General features: G+C 48.7%; 1 protein-coding gene across 1 annotated transcript; it reads right to left on the minus strand.

Annotated features, from left to right (window-relative positions):
- Positions 1 to 586: 586 nt before the first annotated feature.
- LOC106556095 (tubulin alpha-1 chain) lies at positions 587 to 16,927 on the minus strand. The gene is given in 6 exon segments (XM_087722666.1): positions 587 to 903; positions 905 to 1,390; positions 1,392 to 1,709; positions 4,046 to 4,194; positions 9,301 to 9,544; positions 16,860 to 16,927. Coding segments are annotated over 6 exon segments (1,377 nt in total). The 5' UTR covers positions 16,863 to 16,927; the 3' UTR covers positions 587 to 726.
- Positions 16,928 to 18,545: the final 1,618 nt, after the last annotated feature.

The following is an 18,545-nucleotide window of genomic DNA, read 5'->3' on the forward strand; positions in this document are numbered from 1 at the left end:
AGTACAGGATCCGCAGGGGAACGATTTCATCTTTCTGTGGGGCAAAGCATCAACCTTGTCAGAAACTGGAAGTCCCCATTGCTACATGGGAAAAAAGGCCTCCTCCTCCTCCTCCTCCTACCAAAAGAGTCATGGGTGAACCAGTGGTGAGAAGGCAGTACTGCAGGCAAATTGTCAGCAGTTCGATCCTGACCGGCTCAAGGTTGATTCCGCCTTCCATCTTTCCAAAGTCAGTCAAACAAGGACCCAGATTTTCAGGACAATAGGCTGACTCTGCAAAACACTGTGAAGCTCCAGATCAATCCAAGCACTATTGCTATTTCAACTTTTTAATGAAGTACAAAAGAAGCGGATTAATGCATCTCATAATAATATCGGAGGAATTCCCCCCTTCACACGATTGTTCAAGCAGTGCAGAAAACGATTTACAACAGCCGTACGTAATGCCTTTTGTCAATCCTGAAAATTCCCCAATCCTCACTCGAGCGTTAATTTTATTTTTTATTTTTATCAACTCTAGCTAGGAAGAATATTTTTTTAAAAAAAGGATACAGAGGGGGTGATTTCTAGCCAAGTACAACGTGTTTCTATAGTCCTTGAAGAAGAGAAGATTTAAAATCGTAAATTTAAACATACGAAAACACGGCGGGAGAATCCCGATGCTAACCGAGGGGATATTTTCGGCGGGGTGGTAATTCTCTTGGTTAAGCCCAAATTTGGGGGGTTCTAGAAATCTTCCTCTGCCTCCTCTTCCTCCCCGTCGGCATAATCGCGCCCAACTTCTTCGTAATCCTTCTCCAAAGCCGCCAGGTCTTCTCGGGCTTCCGCGAACTCCCCTTCCTCCATGCCCTCGCCCACGTACCAGTGGACGAAAGCCCGCTTGGCGTACATGAGGTCGAACTTTGTGGTCCAGACGGGCCCAGGCCTCCGCGATCGCCGTGGTGTTGCTGAGCATGCAGACGGCCCTCTGGACCTTAGCCAGGTCTCCCCCGGGCACCACGGTGGGCGGCTGGTAGTTGATGCCCACTTTGAAGCCGGTCGGGCACCAGTCGACAAACTGGATGGACCGCCGGGTTTTGATCGCCGCGATGGCCGCGTTGACGTCCTTCGGCACCACGTCACCCCGGTACAAGAGGCAACACGCCATGTATTTGCCCCGCCGCGGGTCGCACTTCACCATCTGGTTGGAGAACTCAAAGCAGGCGTTGGTGATCTCCGGCACCGAGAGCTGCTCGTGGTAGGCTTTCTCGGCCGAGATAATGGGAGCGTAGGTGGTCAAGGGGAAGTGGATGCGGGGGTACGGCACCAGGTTGGTCTGGAATTCGATCAGGTCGACATTCAGGGCCCCGTTGAATCTCAGCGAAGCCGTGACGGAGGAGACGATCTGCCCCGATCAGCCGGTTGAGGTTCGTGTAGGTTGGGCGTTCGATGTCCAGGTTTCGGGTGCAAATGTCGTAGATGGCTTCGTTGTCCACCATGAAGGAACAGTCCGAGTGCTCCAGGGTGGTGTGAGTGGTCAGGATGGAATTGTACGGCTCCACCACAGCAGTGGAGACCTGAGGGGCCGGATACACCGAGAATTCCAGCTTGGACTTCTTGCTGTATTCGACCGAGAGCCGTTCCATCAGGAGAGACGTGAAGCCGGAGCCGGTGCCGCCGCCGAAGCTGTGGAAGACCAGGAAACCTTGAAGGCCGCTGCACTGGTCAGCCTGCGTTGACGAGAGAAAATGGGGTTATTGGCGCCATCTCAAGGAAATCTAGGCCAGGGGTGTCAAACTCGATTTCATTGAGGGCCGCATCAAGGTTATGTTTGACCTCGGAGGGCTGGGGGGTGTTGTAGCCCGAGGAGGTTGGGGAGGAAGATGAGCCAGTCCTGGAAGGCTCTGAGGAGGGCTCTGTGTCGGAGACAGAGAGGGGGCCAGGGCCCTATGCAGGTTATCACCTGCCTTCGGAGTCAGAAATCAATGAGGCAGAAGAACAGCTGGAGCCTGTTCCCAGTGTGTGCATGCGCAGAGCTGCCAGGAGAAGGGAACAGCTAAGGAATAAGGGTCGACTCTGGAGTCTGGGGAGGGCTCCGATGATGGCTCTGTGTCAGAGGCAGAGAAGGGGCCAGGGCCATCCGACAGTTATCAGCTGCCTTCGGAGTCAGACATCAGTGGGGCAGAAGAACAGCTGGAGCATGCGCAAATCTGCCAGAGGAAGGGAAGAGCTAAAGAACAGGGGTCGACTTGGGAGTAAGGCCTCAGTTGGACGGTGAATGGCCCCTCCCAGAGGGAATAAAAGAGGAGCGACAGGGGAGTGGAGTTTGCAGGAGGCAATTAGTTCGCTTCATTGGTTCCTGACTCTCTGAGGCTCCTTGCCAAGTTTTGCAGATATCGGCCTGGCAGCTCTCCAAGCAAGATAAGGTCTGTGACCGTAAATCCTCCTTTGAAAGACTTCGCTGGATGTGAAGGAGCAGAATTCACAGTCAATTAATAAAAGGGGTTTTTGTAGGGACCAGGAAGTTGGCTTCAGGCTCTCGGGAAGCCTCGGTCAGAACGGGGTGAGCTGGGGTGGGCATGGTCATGGTGGGCGTTTGTCCTTGGCTCAAGATGCACTTTCCCCTTCTTTCTTTCCATAGTACCCCCCAGCCTCCAGACGGCCAAAAACGGGGCATGTAGAGGCCCCAGAAGGTCCTCGCGTGACCTGTTTTCAGCCTCCCTAGCTTCCAGAAGGAGTCTGCCAGCCAAAAACATACACCTACCCGTGTGGCCCGTTTTGGCCAGCAGAGCATATTTCCAAGCTTGCCCACTTGCAGTGCTTGACCGCAATGAGCTCCAAATTTTGGTTGCTAAGCGAGACCGTTGTTAAAAGACTTTTGGCCCATTTTATGGCCTTTCTGTCCCTGTGGAGCAGGGGTCTCAAGCAGGGTGGGTTCCTGCCAGTTCTAACCACTTCTATAGAAGAGGTTCCACAAATCTCCAGTGCCGTTTAGAACCGGTTCCAGCTCCCTCCCCCCCCTGCCCGTCCGCACATCGTCAAGATGAAGAGCGGGAGGAGGAATTCTGGGAGTTGAAGTCCACAAGTCTTAAAGCTGTCAACTTTGAACACCCCTGGGTTTTTTTTCCCCTAAAGGATTAGGGGTGCAAGGGTCTTGTAACTTGATAGCTTTAAGACTTGCACACTTCAATGCCAGAGTTCCTGAGCCAACATGACTGGAGGAGGAAATCTGGGAGTTGAAGTCCACAAGTCTTAAAGCTGTCAAGTTTGAACACCTCTGGAGTTTTTTTCTCTAAAGGGTTAGGGGTGCAAGAGTCTTGTAACGTGACAGCTTTAAGACTTGCATGCTTCAAATGCCAGAGTTTCTGAGCCAACATGACTGGAGGAGGAATTCTGGGAGTTGAAGTCCACAAGTCTTAAAGCTGTCAACTTTGAACACCCCTGGGGTTTTTTTCTCTAAAGGGTTAGGGGTGCAAGAGTCTTGTAACTTGACAGCTTTAAGACTTGCGTGCTTCAAATGTCAGAGTTTCTGAGCCAAGATGACTGTAGGGGGAATTCCAGGACTTGAAGTCCACAAGTCTTAAAGCTGTCAACTTTGAACACCCCTGGTTTTTTTTTTAAAGGGTTAGGGGTGCAAGGGTCTTGTAACTTGACAGCTTTAAGACTTGCGTGCTTCAAATGCTAGAGTTCCTGAGCCAACATTTTGGCTGCTAAGCAAGAGCGTTGTTAAGTGAGTTTCACCACGTTGGCCATGCCCACCCACTCACATAACTGCCAAGCCACTCCCATCTGATCACATGGCTGGCAAGCCACTCCACAAAGCAGGCCACACCTACAGAAGAGGTTCTAAAAAAAATTGAAACCCGCCACTGGTCTCAAGATTGGGGGAATCCCTGCTCTTAACTGGCTCGGGAGGAGGGGTGGGGGAATTCTGGGAGTTGAAGTCCACGTTCCGCCCTGCCAGCGAAGACTTATGCAACTTGAATTTTGGGATTTTCACCCTCCGAAAGCTTCCAATTGCAGTCGTTAAGGGGTGGGTGGGTGGGGAAACGAGACGGGGACTTGCCATTTTGCGAATCCTGCCCAGGACGGTGTCGATGATTTCTTTGCCGATGGTGTAGTGGCCTCGGGCGTAATTGTTGGCAGCGTCTTCTTTGCCGCTGATGAGCTGCTCCGGGTGGAACAGGGAGTGGTAGGTCCCGGTCCGGATCTCATCTGCCAAGGTGCGGGGGGGGGGGGGGGGAGAGAGAAGGAGAATTAGCGGACGGGCCTCATCCACTCAAAAGTCCCGTTTTGGAAAGGGCCACAGTCGGACAGCCGCAGGGAAAGGCGAAAAGAAGGGAGGGGAAAGGAGAAGGCCTCTAGGGTAGAACGGTGGGGGTCCTTCGTGCTCTCGGAACTTGGGGGGTTTCCTTGCAGACATTTCGTGACCCGGCTTGGTAATTTCATCAGCGCTAAAAGGGAGTGGGTGTGTGGAGAGGGGGAGGAGTTTGGGAGGAGGAGTGTTGTCTGAACTTTGCTAGTTTCATGATGATATCATGAGGAAGAGGAGGAGGAGGAGGAGGAGAGGGGGGAGGAGGAGGAGGGGGAAGAGGAGGAGGAGGAGTAAAAGGAGAAGGAGAAGAGGAGGAGCAGGAGGAGGAGAAAAAGGAGAAGGAGGAGGAGAAGAGGAAAAAATGGAGGAGGAGAAGAAGAGGATGGGGAAGAAGGGAAAGAAGGAGAAAAAGGGGGAAGAGGAGGAGGAGAGGAGGGAGAGGGGAAAAGGAGGAGGAGGAGAAAAGGAAGGAGGAGGAGGAGAAGGGGAGGAGAAAAAAGAAGAAGAGGAGGAGGAGGTGGAGAAGGAGGAGAAGAAGAGGAGGAGGGGAAAGAAGGGGAAGAGAAGGAGAAAAAGAGGGGGAAGAGGAGGAGAAGAGGAGGGAGAGGGGAAAAAGGAGGAGGAGGAGAAAAAGGAAGGAGGAGAAGAAGGGGAGGAGAAAAAGAAGAAGAGGAGGAGGTGGAGAAAAAGAAGGAGGAGAAGAAGAGGAGGATGGGGAAGAAGGGGAAGAGAAGGAGAAAAAGAGGGGGAAGAGGAGGAGGAGAGGAGGGAGAGGGGAAAAAGGAGGAGGAGGAGAAGAAGGGGAGGAGAAAAAGAAGAAGAGGAGGAGGTGGAGAAAAAGGAGGAGAAGAAGAGGAGGGGAAAGAAGGGGAAGAGAAGGAGAAAAAGGGGGAAGAGGAGGAGAAGAGGAGGGGGAGAGGAGAAAAGAAGAGGAGGTGGAGAAAAAGGAGAAGGAGGAGAAGAAGAGGAGGGGAAAGAAGGAAGAGAAGGAGAAAAAGAGGGGGAAGAGGAAAAGAAAATGAGGGGGAGGGGAAAAAGGAGGAGGTGAAGGAGGAGAAAAAGAAGGAAGAGGAGAAGGAGAAAAAGAAGGAGGAGGAGGAGTCCTCGGTGCTCTCTGAGCTTGACGGTTTTCTTTGAGGACGTTTCATGACCCCACTAGATAACATCATCAGTGCTCGAAGGGAGTGAGGTTTGTGGAGAGGAGAAGGACTGTGGGGTCCTTGATGCTCTGAGTTGGGTTGTTTCCATGCAGGCGTTTCATGACCTGACTAGGTAACATCATCAGTGCTAGAAGCCGCCTTCCTTAGCTTCTACGCATTGATGTTACCTAGACAGTTCATGAAACATCTGCAAGAAAACAATCCAGCTCAGAGAGCACATAGGACCCCACAGTTCTCCTTGCGTCTCCTCCCCTTATCCCCCTCCTGCTCTCCGCAAACCCCACTCCCTTCCAGAACTGATGACGTTACCTAGTTGGGTCGCGAAACGTCTGCAAGAATCAACGAAGCTCCGAGAACGCTGAGGATGCCACCATTCAATTCCTAAACTACAAATATATTCTTATCGGTATTGTAGATTGGGGTTTTTTTTCCAACCTTCTGCAACATTTGTTGTCTTCACATCAGATTTGTGGCCATCCTTTTGAGGACGTAAAAATGCCATTTTCTAACCAGTTATCCCCCCTTTTTTAAGCCAAGGTGGCGCAGTGGTTAAATGCAGCACTGCAGGCTACTGCTAGATCAGCAGGTCAGCGGTTCAAATCTCACCGGCTCAGGGTTGACTCAGCCTTCCATCCTTCCGAGGTGGGTAAAATGAGGACCCAGATTGTTGGGGGCAATATGCTGACTCTCTGTAAACCGCTTAGAGAGGCCTGAAAGGCCTATGAAGCGGTATATAAGTCTACTGCTATTGCTATATTGCTATTGCTATTTAAGGCTCAGGGATTAGTGCCGCAGTTCAGATTTTTCTGGAAACTTTCTGCCGATGGATCATTGGCTTCCTGCGGATCAATATTGGAGGTGGCTCGATTTCCCCCAATATTCAGTGATCCATCAAGGTCTCTCCCTTTTTCATTGCGAAGACCAGCTATTTAATAAATAAATAGCATGGCATTTAATAAATGTTACTCAATTTAAAACGCGTGCATTTCATTCGAGAAATAAATACACATTTCACGAAAAACAAGGGAGCTCTTGCTGAAAAGCTTTTCAAACACAGCCACGGATAAACAGATTTCAGCAGTTTTGGGGTGCAAGAAACATTAGCTGCAATTCAGGGGTAGAAAACCAGCCATGGGGTATCTTTTTCTTATTTTTTTTTTTAACAAAAATTAAGCTTCTGGTTTAAAAAAAAAGATGCACCAAAGTGCAAATATAACACACACACACACACACCGTTTCCGCATTTCCTTCCATTCTGCAGAGATGTGGGCTGGATGCTAAGCTTCCCTCATCCCTACAGCTACAGAGACCGGACTCCTTTGAGAGTGTGATAGGCGCCAACAGGAAACCACACAATTGTCGACTTCAGCCGGGAAGTCCAAACAAGGTTAAAAAAACCACTTCCATCTTTTGTCACGAAAAAAAACGGCACAATCATTTTGATAGAAGCCAAAGGGAAGGGAAAGGAGACCTCACGGGGTGAGGAAGGAAACGAAGGTGGGCAGGAGAAGTGATTGATGGCATTCAAACCTGGCTACCTAACATAGGCTACGCATAAGGTATCTCTAGACCAGTGTTTCTCAACCTTGGCAACTTGAAGATGTCCGGACTTCAACTCCCAGAATTCCCCAGCCAGCGAATGCTGGCTGGGGAATTCTGGGAGTTGAAGTCCGGACATCTTCAAGTTGCTAAGGTTGAAAACACTGCTCTAGACTAATGAAAAAGAGGACCAGGGGAGACATGATAGCAATCTTCCGATATCTCAGGGGTTGCCACAAAGAAGAGGGAGTCAAGCTATTCTCCAAGGCACCTGAGAGCAGAACAAGAAGCAATGGGTGGAAACTAATCAAGGAGAGAAGCAACTTAGAACTGAGGAGAAATTTCCTGACAGTCAGAACAATTAACCAGTGGAACAGAAGTTGCCTCCAGAAGTTGTGAATGTCCCAATACTGGAAGTCTTTAAGAAGATGTTGGAGAGCCATTTGTCTGAAGTCGTGTGGGGTTTACTGCCTAGGTAGGGAGTTGGACTAGAAGACCTCCAAGGTCCCTTCCAACTCTGCTATTGTATTCTATTTTATTCTATGGATGGATGGATGGATGGATGGAAGGAAGGAAGGAAGGAAGGAAGGAAGGAAGGAAGGAGCAAGGGAGGGAGGCATTCCCCAAGGCACCTGGGTGTAGAACAAGAAGCAATGGGTGGAAACTAATCAAGGAGAGAAGCAACTTAGAACTGAGGAGAAATTTCCTGACAGTGAGAACAATTAATCAGTGGAACAATTTAACGGTGTAGGGTTTCCTGCCTAGGCAGGGGGTTGGACTAGAGGACCTCCAAGGTCCCTTCCAATTCTCTATTCTATGGATGGATGGATGGATGGATGGATGGATGGAAGGAAGGAAGGAAAGAAAAAGAAAGAGAAAGAAAGAAAAAGAAAGAAAGAAAGAAAGAAGGAAGGATGCGGGAGTCAAACTATTCTCCAAAGCACCTGAGGGTAGAAGAAGAAGCAATGGGTGGAAACTAATCAAGGAGAGAAGCAACTTAGAACTGAGGAGAAATTTCCTGACAGTGAGAACAATTAACCAGTGGAACAAGTTGCCTCCAGAAGTTTTGAATGTTCCAACACTGGAAGTCTTTAAGAAGATGTTGAATAGCCATCTGTCTGAAATGGCGTAGGGTTTCCTGCCTAAGCCGGGGGTTGGACTAGAAGACCTCCGAGGTCCCTTCCAATTCTCTATTCCATGGAAGGAAGGAAGGAAGGAAGGAAGGAAGGAAGGAAGGAAGGAAGGAAGGAAGGAAGGAAGGAAGGAAGGAAGAAAGAAAGAAGAGAGAGTCAAGCTATTCTCCAGGGCACCGGAGGGCAGAACAAGAAGCAATGGGTGGAAACTAATCAAGGAGAGAAGCAACTTAGAACTAAGGAGGAATTTCCTGACAGTGGGAACAATTAACCAGTGGAACAGCTGGCTACCAGAAGTTGTGGATGCTCCAACAGTGGAGGTTTTTAAGAGGAGACTGGACAACCATTTGACTGAGATGATATCAGGTTCCCGCCTTGAGTAGGGGTTGAACTAACAGAAACACAGACTTGGAAGGGACCTTGGAGGTCTTCTAGTCCAACCCCCTGCTCAAGCAGGAGACTCTCCCACATTTCAGGCAAATGGCCGGGCAATCAAAACTTCCAGGGATGGAGCAGCCACAACTTCTGAAATTCTGCAAACTCTCCAAGGTCCTAGCATCCTAAGTTCTACCTCCGGCGTCGGCAACCTTTAAACACTCAAAGAGCCACGAAGGTTCTAACCGGAAGCCCAATTCTGGAGCCTACCGGAAGTCCAGTTTCCCCACCATAGAGTCTCCTCCTAGTGTGGCTTCCTTTTTCCTCTTCCTGTCCTAACTAAAAGCCCTATCAACTGTGGAGCCGATCGGCGACAGGGAGCCACAGCAGGGGGATAAAAGAGCCACATGCGGCTCCGGAGCCACAAGTTGCCAACCTCTGGTTTAGAAGTTTCAAAATGATAGTGTATGTGTATAATTAGATACATATAATTATTTATTTTTTTAAGGGGTGCGAGAATATATCGGAAGCATTCTAGGGGTGCCTCCGGGGGAAGTACAGTTCCCCCACCATAGAGTCTCCTCATAGAGCGGTACCCTTTTTCCTCTACCTGTCCAAACCGAAAGCCCTATCGATTGTGGAGCCGACCGGTGACAGGGAGCCGCAGCAGAGGGATGAAAGAGCCACATGCGGCTCCGGAGCCACACAGGTTGCCCACCCCTGTCCTAACCCTTGTTGAAGAACCTCAATCGATGCTCTTCTTCTTCTTCTTCCAAGAGATTTTGGTCGCGTCTCTTACCAATGACGGTGGGCTCCAGATCCACGAACACCGCCCGAGGCACGTGCTTCCCGGAGGCCGTCTCGCAAAAGAAGGTCTCGAAAGAGGAATCCACTTGCTCGGCCTCGGGCACAGCCTTCGGAAGGGCTTGGTTGTCGAGGATGGTGCCATCCGCCTGAATCCCATGTTCCAGGCAGTACAGCTCCCAGCAGGCATTCCCCATTTGAACTCCCGCCTGGCCGATGTGGATGGAGAGACATTCCCTCTGGAAAAGAGCAGAGAAGACTTCACTGTGGAGAGTCAGCAACATCCGGCTACATTTTCATCATCTGCATTTCAGTTTTGTGTGTGTGTGTGTGTGTTGTTGTTGTTTTTTAACCTCGGAGTGGTGCGGTGCTCCTCCTAGAGGTGGAGCTCTGGCCTCAAGATCAGGAGGTTGTGAGTTCGATCCTAGATAGAGGCAGATCTCTCTTTCTCTCTGGGCACAATGAGAATATTTCTGCCGAACAAAACTCCTCATTGGCAACAGGATGGCATCCGGCCAGTAAAAACCCAACTCCATTCAGTTGCCCAGATGCCACCCGACAAGGGATTATGGGGTCGTTAAAAGAAGATGATGATGACTTCAGTTTTTTTACCTCGTGTAGATTGGGGAGACCTAGTTTACTGAATAGAAAGTCCTTGACTCGCAACCATAAAGGAGCCTGGAATTTCTTCTGGAATTACAGCATGACCGTTGTAAGTCGAAGCACCCCCATGACTGACATAACTTACATTTTTGGAGGGCCGTTGTTAAGCGAACGAAAAATAAAGCAAACACGGGCAGATGTGAAATGAAATTGTGGTAGTTGAGTGAGCCAATATAGGTTGTCCTCAACTTATAACCGTTCATTTAGTGACCATTCAGAGTTATAACGGTACTGAAAAATATGACATGATTGTTTTTCCCTGTAACAATGGTTGCAGTCTCCCCAGGGTCATGTGATCAAAATTCAGAGGATTGGCCACGGCAACTGACTCATATTTATGACGGTTGCAGTGTCCCGGGGTCGCGTGATCCCCTTTTGCGACCTTCTGACAAGCAAAGTCAATGGGGGAGCCAGATTCACTTAACAACCATCTTACTAACTTAATAATTGCTGTGATTCACTTAGCAACGGCGGGAAGCAAAGCCGTAAAAATGGGGCAAAGCTCACTTAAGAAATGTCTCGCTTAAGAACAGAAACGCCGGGCTCAATTGTGATCGTAAGTGGGGGGACGATCTGCAGCCCTCGACTTGCAACCACAACGGAGCCCAACGTGTCTGTCGTTAAGTGAGACATTTGTTCAGTGCAGTGGTCATAAGTATGAACCAGTTGTCCGGATTTTGATGACATGAACACAGGGATGTGGGAAAGGCTGTAACTATGAAAAGCAGTCCTAAGTCTCGTTTTTCAGCGCTGTTGTAGCTTTAGACGGTCACTAAGTGAACTGTTGTAAGTTGAGGACTTCCTGTATATCCCTTTTACTTAGGAAGGCATCAGCTGATTTCTTATATAACATCTTTTTCCCACCTCATTCTTCCGAGCTGTCATTTTGAAACCCACTTTCAAATCCGTTCCGAATCTTAAAAACAAGCAGTTGAACTATAAATATTATAAAATTAAATTTGGGTTGGCAGAAATACCATCCCAAGAAAACATAAAGTGGGATTTGAAAGAGACACCGATTACAACAGAAAAAGAAAGGGAGAGGGGAGGAGGGAACGAGAGGAAGAGGAGGGAAGGAAGGAAGAGGTAAGGAGAGGAGGGTGGAAGGGAGAGAGAGAAGGAGAGAGGGTAGGAAGGGGAAGAGGAAGAGTAGGAGTAAGGGAGGAAGGAAGGGGAAGGAGAGGAGGGTGGAATGGAAAGAAAGAGAAGGAGAGAGGGGGGAAGGGGAAGAGTAAGGGAGAGATAAGGGAAGAAGGAAGGGGAAGGAGAGGAGGATGAAAGGGAGAGAGAGAAGGAGAGAGGGTAGGAAGGGGAAGAGGAAGAGTAGGAGTAAGGGAGAGGTAAGGGAAGAAGGAAGGGGAAGGAGAGGAGGAAGGAAGGAAGGAAGTAGAGAAGGGAGGGAAGGAGAAAAGAAAGAGAAAAGAAGGTGGTGTCAAAACAGGCAGAAGGGATGGTAAATAAAGCAACACAAACTGTATATTATAACCTATTAAATGGAATAACAAATGTATAAGAATGACAAATGTAAAGAAGAATAACAATTACGTGAACGTACACTTAAAATGGTATGTAAGAGAATTTTTTAAAAAATGGAAAAAATATAAATATAAAAATATAAACGTAGATTAAAAAAAAAAGACGGTTTTGCAAATCTAGAAAAAATCTACAGCCTCGACGCTTGGCTTCGATTCTTCCCCCTTTCAGCTTCTCTACCTTCCCATTTTTTTCGCTCCGTAATGTATTTTCTGCCATTTGCTCACCCTGGAAAGAGGGAGAGGGGGGGGACATGGGTGTGTTTGCACGCAGAACATCTGTGAATTATTTAATCCGTTTGGGAGTTTGCCAGAATAGATTTGGGAAAAGAATGTTTTACCCTGCGGGAGTTCCAGGGTGACTCCTCAACTTTAAAGCCCAGATTTTCTTAGCAATAATTCTCGCTTTTGTGTGTCGAAAGGACTCGGCATCGCAGCGAAGGGAGTATTTGGGGTTCAAAGAACAACCCTCAATGGGTCAAATCCTCCACTTAAGACCACGGTGGAGGCTTGGACTTCTGTCGCTAAACGAGTTGGTTGTTATGTGGGTCACAGCCAATTTTGCAAGCTCTCGCTGCAGTCCGTCGGTGAATCGCGTGAGCACAAGTAGTCCTCAACTTACGACCACGATGGAGCCACGTGCTAAGCAAGACCGTTGTTAAGTGAGTTTTCTCCCCCCTTTTTACGACATTTTTTGCCACAGTTGTTAAGCGGATCATCACACAGTTGTTAAGGGAATTGATGGCTTCCCCGTTGACTTCGCTGGTCGCAAAAGGGGATCGCGTGTCCCCCCGGGACACTGCGACCGTCATAAATATGAGTCAGCGTCCAAGGGTCTGAATGTAAATCAGGTGACCCAGGCGGATTCTGCAAAGGTCGTAAGTGTGAAAAATGGTCATAAGTCACCTTTTTCAGTGCCAGTGTAACTTCGCTGTATGGCTGTAAGTTGAAACTACCTGTCTGTACATCTGTGTCATAAGTTGAGGACTATCTGTATTAATTTGCCATGGGCGTAGGCTGATGGATATTGAGAAACATCTCATTTTTCTGAGCATTAACCATTTTTAAGGAAAGTTAGACTAAGGAAATATGGCTGTTCAAAGTACTTCCTTGAACTCAGAACTCAAGATAATTTGAGCCTTTGATACCCCAGTTATAAGGCCAGGGGACTCCAAATGTGGCCACTTTTAAAACACGAGGACTTCAACTCCCAGAATTCCCCAGCCAGCCAAACTTGGTAACTTTTAAGAGATGAGGATTTCAATTCCCAGAATTCCTCAGCCAGCCAAACTTGGTAACTTTAAGACATGAAGACTTCAACTCCCAGAATTCCCCAGGGATCCAAACTGGGTAACTTTAAGACATGAAGACTTCAACTCCCAGAATTCCCCAGGGATCCAAACTGGGTAACTTTAAGACATGAAGACTTCAACTCCCAGAATTCCCCAGCCAGCCAAACTTGGTAACTTTTAAGAGATGAAGACTTCAACTCCCAGAATTCCCCAGGGAGCCAAACTGGGTAACTTTAAGACATGAGGACTTCAACTCCCAGAATTCCCCAGCCAGCCAAACTTCGTAACTTTTAAGAGATGAGGATTTCAATTCCCAGAATTCCCTGGCCAGCTAAACTTCATAACTTAAGAGATGAGTTCAATTCCCAGAATTCCCCAGGGAGCCAAACTGGGTAACTTTAAGACCTCAGGACTTCAACTCCCAGAATTCCCCAGCTAGTATTGAGTTGAAGTTCACCCATCTTCATGTTGCCAAGCGTGAGAAAAGCACCAGTTACAGAAACTCCAACTGCCTGTTACTCAAAGGCGTCAATTAATTAGCTCTAGAGGTAGTCCTCGACTTACGACCACAAATGAGCCCAAAAACATTGGTCGCTAAGTGAGTTTTGCCCCATTTTACGACCTTCCTTGCCACCGTTGTTAAGTGGATCGCGGAACTTGTCAAGTTAGTGACACGGTCGTTCAGTGAATCCGGCTTCCACATTGACTCTGCTCGTCGGAAGGTCGTAAAATGGGACCACATGACCCCCCCCCACCCGGATGCTGCCACCGTCATAAATACGAGCCCGTTGTTAGCGTTTGAACTTTGATCACGTAATCCTGGGACACTGCGACCGTCATAAATGCGAAGCAGTTGTCAAGGATCCCAATGCATAAATTGCATGATTATGGAGATATTGCAGGGGTCGTTAAGTGGGAAAACCGGTCAGAAGTCCCTCTTTTCAGTGCTGTCGTAACTTCGAACGGTCACTGAATGAACTGTTGTAAGTCGAGGACCGTCTGTACCTCCCCGTGCAGGTAGGCTTCAACCTGCGACCGTTCGTTTAACGACCAAAGTCACAACGCCCTCGAAAAGGGAATTATGACCATTTTTCCCACTTAACGACCATCGCCGCATCTTCATAGTCACGTGATCACCCTTTGCAAACTTCCCAGCCGGCTTTCGACGAGCAAAGTCAACGGGGGAAACCGCCTTCGCTTAATGACCACGCGATTCACTTAACAACTAGACAATTCACTTCGCTGCAGTGATCGGCTTAACCATCGTGGCCAAAGAGGTCACACACCAAAACCAGTCTCACTTAACAACCAACTTGGTTTATCAAGGGAAATTCTTCCGGTCTGAGTCCTGCTTGTACACTGAGGACTTACAGGTAGTCCTCGACTTACGACAATTCGTTTAGTGACCGTTTAAAGTTGCCACAAAAAAGCAACTGATAAGCGTTTTTTCACACTTAATGGCCACTGCAGCGTCCCTACGGTGACGTGATCGAAACTCGGGCGCTTGGTAACTGTGACTCGTATTTAGGACGGTTGGAGCGGTCCCGGGACCATGGGACGATTCCCTCCTTTGGGCGACCACTTGGCCAGCAAAATCAACGGGGAAGCTGGATTCCCTTAACGACGGTGGCAAGAAAAGGCACACCGTGGTGCAAACCCCTCTGAACCAAGCTCTCCCTTTGCAACGGAAACATTGCGGCTCAGTTGCGGTTGTAAGGTGAGGACTCTACCTTGAGCCACGTGAAAAACAAACCGGAAGCTTCACTATACGACCGAATTCATCCAGGGAGAACTGCGGTTCCCGCTTAGCGCCGTCCCCTGCCCGCAGCTGAAAAACCACCGTTTCCAAAGAGGGCCTAATTCTTATTTTTTTATTATTTTGCTTTTGTCTCCTGGCCTCCCCATTTAGGGTAGACTTTCTTGGCCAAATTTGCCCGGAGTCGCCCCCGGCCGGGGCCATATGTGCTCCCTCGCACGCTCGCTAAACAAGTGTGCCAAGTGGCACCAGCTGTCCTGCACAAAACAACTGCTGGTATTTGTGTTATTTCTTCCTCCGACGGGCAAAGGGGCAGCTCCCGGCGGGTGCCTCATTCGCGCACGCCTTCCCCAAACCTCAAAACTTGCAAAAGAGGTTTCGGCTGGTATAGACAAGATATCTTAAATTTTGCTAAAAGAGGACTGGAATCCTTTCTCCGCCCTCCTAAAGATCCCGTTTCAGAGAATAACCAGAGTGTTGGAAGGGGCCTTGGAGGTCTTCTAGTCCAACCCCCTGTTCAAGCAGGAGACCCTACAATTTCCAAGCGAATGGCTATCCAGTCTCTTCTTCTTAAAAGCCTCCAGCTGATGGAGCACTCACAACTCCTGGAGGCAAGGAGTTCCACTGGTGAATTGTCCTCACCGTTAAGAAAATCGGAGAATTGGAAGGGATCTCGGAGGTCTTCTAGCTGTGTTTCAGATAAATGGCTCTCCAACATCTTCTTAAAGACTTCTAGGGTTGGGGCATTCACAACTTCTGGAGGCAGATAGTTCCACTGGTTAATTGTTCTCACTTTCAGGAAATTCCTCCTCAGTTCTAAGTTGCTTCTCTCCTTGATTAGTTTCCACCCATTGCTTCTCGTTCTACCCTCAGGTGCCTTGGAGGATAGTTTGATTCCCCCTTCCTTCCTTCCTTCCTTCCTTCCTTCCTTCCTTCCTTCCTTCCTTCCTTCCTTCCTTCCTTCCTTCCTTCTTTCTTCCATCCATCCATCCATCCATCCATCCATCCATCCATCCATCCATCCATAGAATAGAGAATTGGAAGGGACATTGGAGGTCTTCTAGTCCAGCCCCCTGCTCAGGCAGGAAACCCTACACCACTTCATACAAACGGCTGTCTAAACTCTTCTTGAATGCCTCCAGTGATGATGAAGCAACCATAACTTCTGGTGGTAAGCTGTTCCACCGGTTAATTGTTCTCCCTGTCAGGAAATTCCTCCTTAGCTCTAGGTTGCATCTCTCCTTGATTAGTTTCCACCCGTTGCTTCTCCTGAGTTCAGGTGCTTTGGAGAATAGGTTAACCCCCCCCCCTCCGACACCCCTTTTTTGTGGCAGCCTTTCAAATACTGGAAAACTGCTATCATGTCACCCCCTTGTCCTTCTCGTCATTCCACTAGACACATCCAATTAAATCTAGTTTTGCTTGGGAAGATAAGGAAGACACCCATTTATTCTATCGCCAACTACGCCAACTTTCCTGGCCAGCTCGAGAATAAATTGACAGCTAGTTTCTTGGATCCAAAGGGAGGTTTTCTGGCTAACCTTGGAAGGGGAGAAAAAAATAATAATTTTGCAGTCCTACCCACCCACCCCCCAAAAAAGTTGATGAATAGGCAATTGCAATCAGTATAATCTCCCTGGAGCTTTGGCTGGCAAGTTTCGAATTTCAAGTTTTAAAAAGTTTCCCAGCTTGGGACGGCCGCCGATAAAAGATTTTTGCAAAAAAGAAAAACACATTTTTTTTTCCCTTTTGGTTTTGAGTTTTTATCAACCCTTGGGATTACAGCAAACAAAGGCAATATGGCAGTTTCCTCTTATCGAGAGACGGAGAGAAAAGGGAATTTATTTTATTTTATTTTATTTTTTGGGGTGCTAAAGTACAGCGACGTAGTGGCGGGGGCGAAATGTTACAGAGGAAGAAGCAGAAAATAAACGAATAAATATGGGATTTGCTGTACTTTTTCCAAGCCTCCGAAGAGAGCCACTGGGTGGGAGAGGGGGGGGAAGTGTCCCACGCTGAACACACAAAACTTTGCCCCACTTCTGCACTGAGAAATGATAGGGGGAGGCAGCCAAAGAGAGAGAGAGAGACCCCCTTCCTCAAGCAAAACAGCCCCCCCCTTTTTTTCCTGGAGCTTACATTTTCGCCTTATAAGGAGCAGATCGTCCCGAAGGAAACCTGATTCCCCTCCAAAAAACAAACTTTATAAAAAGTTTACAAAGGATGCTTCTTCTGCCCTTTACTCCTGATTTTAGCAGTGCCTCCCCCCCCCAAAAAAAGACCACCCCAGGCCCCCAGACTTTGGGCTTACCATGATGCCTGTGTCGGGATTCCAGTAAAGCAGCTGCTAGCTCTCCTCCCTGCAAATTTATAACCCAAGCAAGACCAGACTCCACCTGAAAGATGAAGTCTTCTGCTCATTTAAAGCAACAGGCACCCATTCGAGGCAAAGGGGTGGGATGGGGTGGGAGGAGAAATGGGGTAGGGACTGTGGTCAGAATTCATGCACGTTGTTTATTGCAGTGTTTCCCAACCTTGGCAACTTGAAGATGTCCGGACTTCAACTCTCAGAATTCCCCAGCCAGCGAATGCTGGCTGGGGAATTCTGGGAGTTGAAGTCCGGACATCTTCAAGTTGCCAAGGTTGGGAAACACTGGTTTATTCCACCGCCGGGGGTCCTTTGGAAGGGTCTCCAGGCGTGTGGGGTCGGGTGTGAACTCACAAACACACACACACACACACACACTTCCAGAGAGCATCGTCCTTAGCCTGGGTGGTGGGTTTCCTGGTTTGAGCCAGCTGGCTGGGGAATTCTAGGAGTTGAAGTCCACGGGGTTTTCAAATTGCCCAACCTTGATTCTAGTGGTTCCTTCATCCCTTGATTCTAATGCTGGGATTCAATATTCTTTTACAACCGGTTCTATGGGCTTGGCTTGGCTTGGCTTGGCTTGGCTTGATGGGTGTGGCAAGGGAAGGATACTGTAAAATCTCCCTTCCCTCCCCATTCAAGGGAAAAGATACTGTAAAATCTCCCTTCCCTCCCCATTCAAGGGGAAAGATACTGTAAAATCTCCCTTTCCTCCCCACTCCAGGGGAAGGATACTGCAAAATCTCCCTTCCCTCCCCCATTCAAGGGGAAGGATACTGTAAAATCTCCCTTCCCTTCCCACTCCAGGGGAAGGATACTGCAAAATCTCCCTTCCTCCCTACTCCAGGGGAAGGATACTGTAAAATCTCCATTCCCTCGCCACTCCAGGGGAAGGATACTGTAAAATCTCCCTTCCCTCCCTACTCCAGGGGAAGGATACTGTAAAATCTCCCTTCCCTCCCCACTCCGGGGGAAGGATACTGTAAAATCCCCATTCTCTCCCTACTCCAGGTGAAGGATACTGTAAAATCTCCCTTCCCTCCCCACTCCAGGGGAAGGATACTGTAAAATCTCCCTTCCCTCCCCACTCCAGGGGAAGGATACTGTAAAATCTCCCTTCCCTCCCTACTCCAGGGGAAGGATACTATAAATCCCCATTCACTCCCCACTCCAGGGGAAGGATACTGTAAAATCCCCATTCACTCCCCACTCCAGGGGAAGGATACTGTAAAATCTCCCTTCCCTCCCCACTCCAGGGGAAGGATACTGTAAAATCTCCCTTCCCTCCCCACTCCAGGGGAAGGATACTATAAAATCCCCATTCTCTCCCTACTCCAGGGGAAGGATACTGTAAAATCTCCCTTCCCTCCCTACTCCAGGGGAAGATTACTGCAAAATCTCCCCTCCCTACTCTGGGGGAAGGATACTACAAAATCTCCCTTCCCTCCCTACTCCAGGGGAAGGATACTGTAAAATCTCCCTTCCCTTCCCACTCCGGGGAAGGATACTACAAAATCTCCCTTCCCTCCCTACTCCAGGGGAAGGATACTGTAAAATCTCCCTTCCCTTCCCACTCCGGGGGAAGGATACTGTAAAATCCCCATTCTCTCCCTACTCCAGGGGGAAGGA

The sequence above is a fragment of the Thamnophis sirtalis genome, unplaced genomic scaffold, assembly GCF_051295495.1.
Source record: "Thamnophis sirtalis isolate CommonGarterSnake01/CBP01778 unplaced genomic scaffold, rThaSir2_p1.2 scaffold_9, whole genome shotgun sequence".
Classification (NCBI taxonomy): Eukaryota; Metazoa; Chordata; class Lepidosauria; order Squamata; family Natricidae; genus Thamnophis; species Thamnophis sirtalis.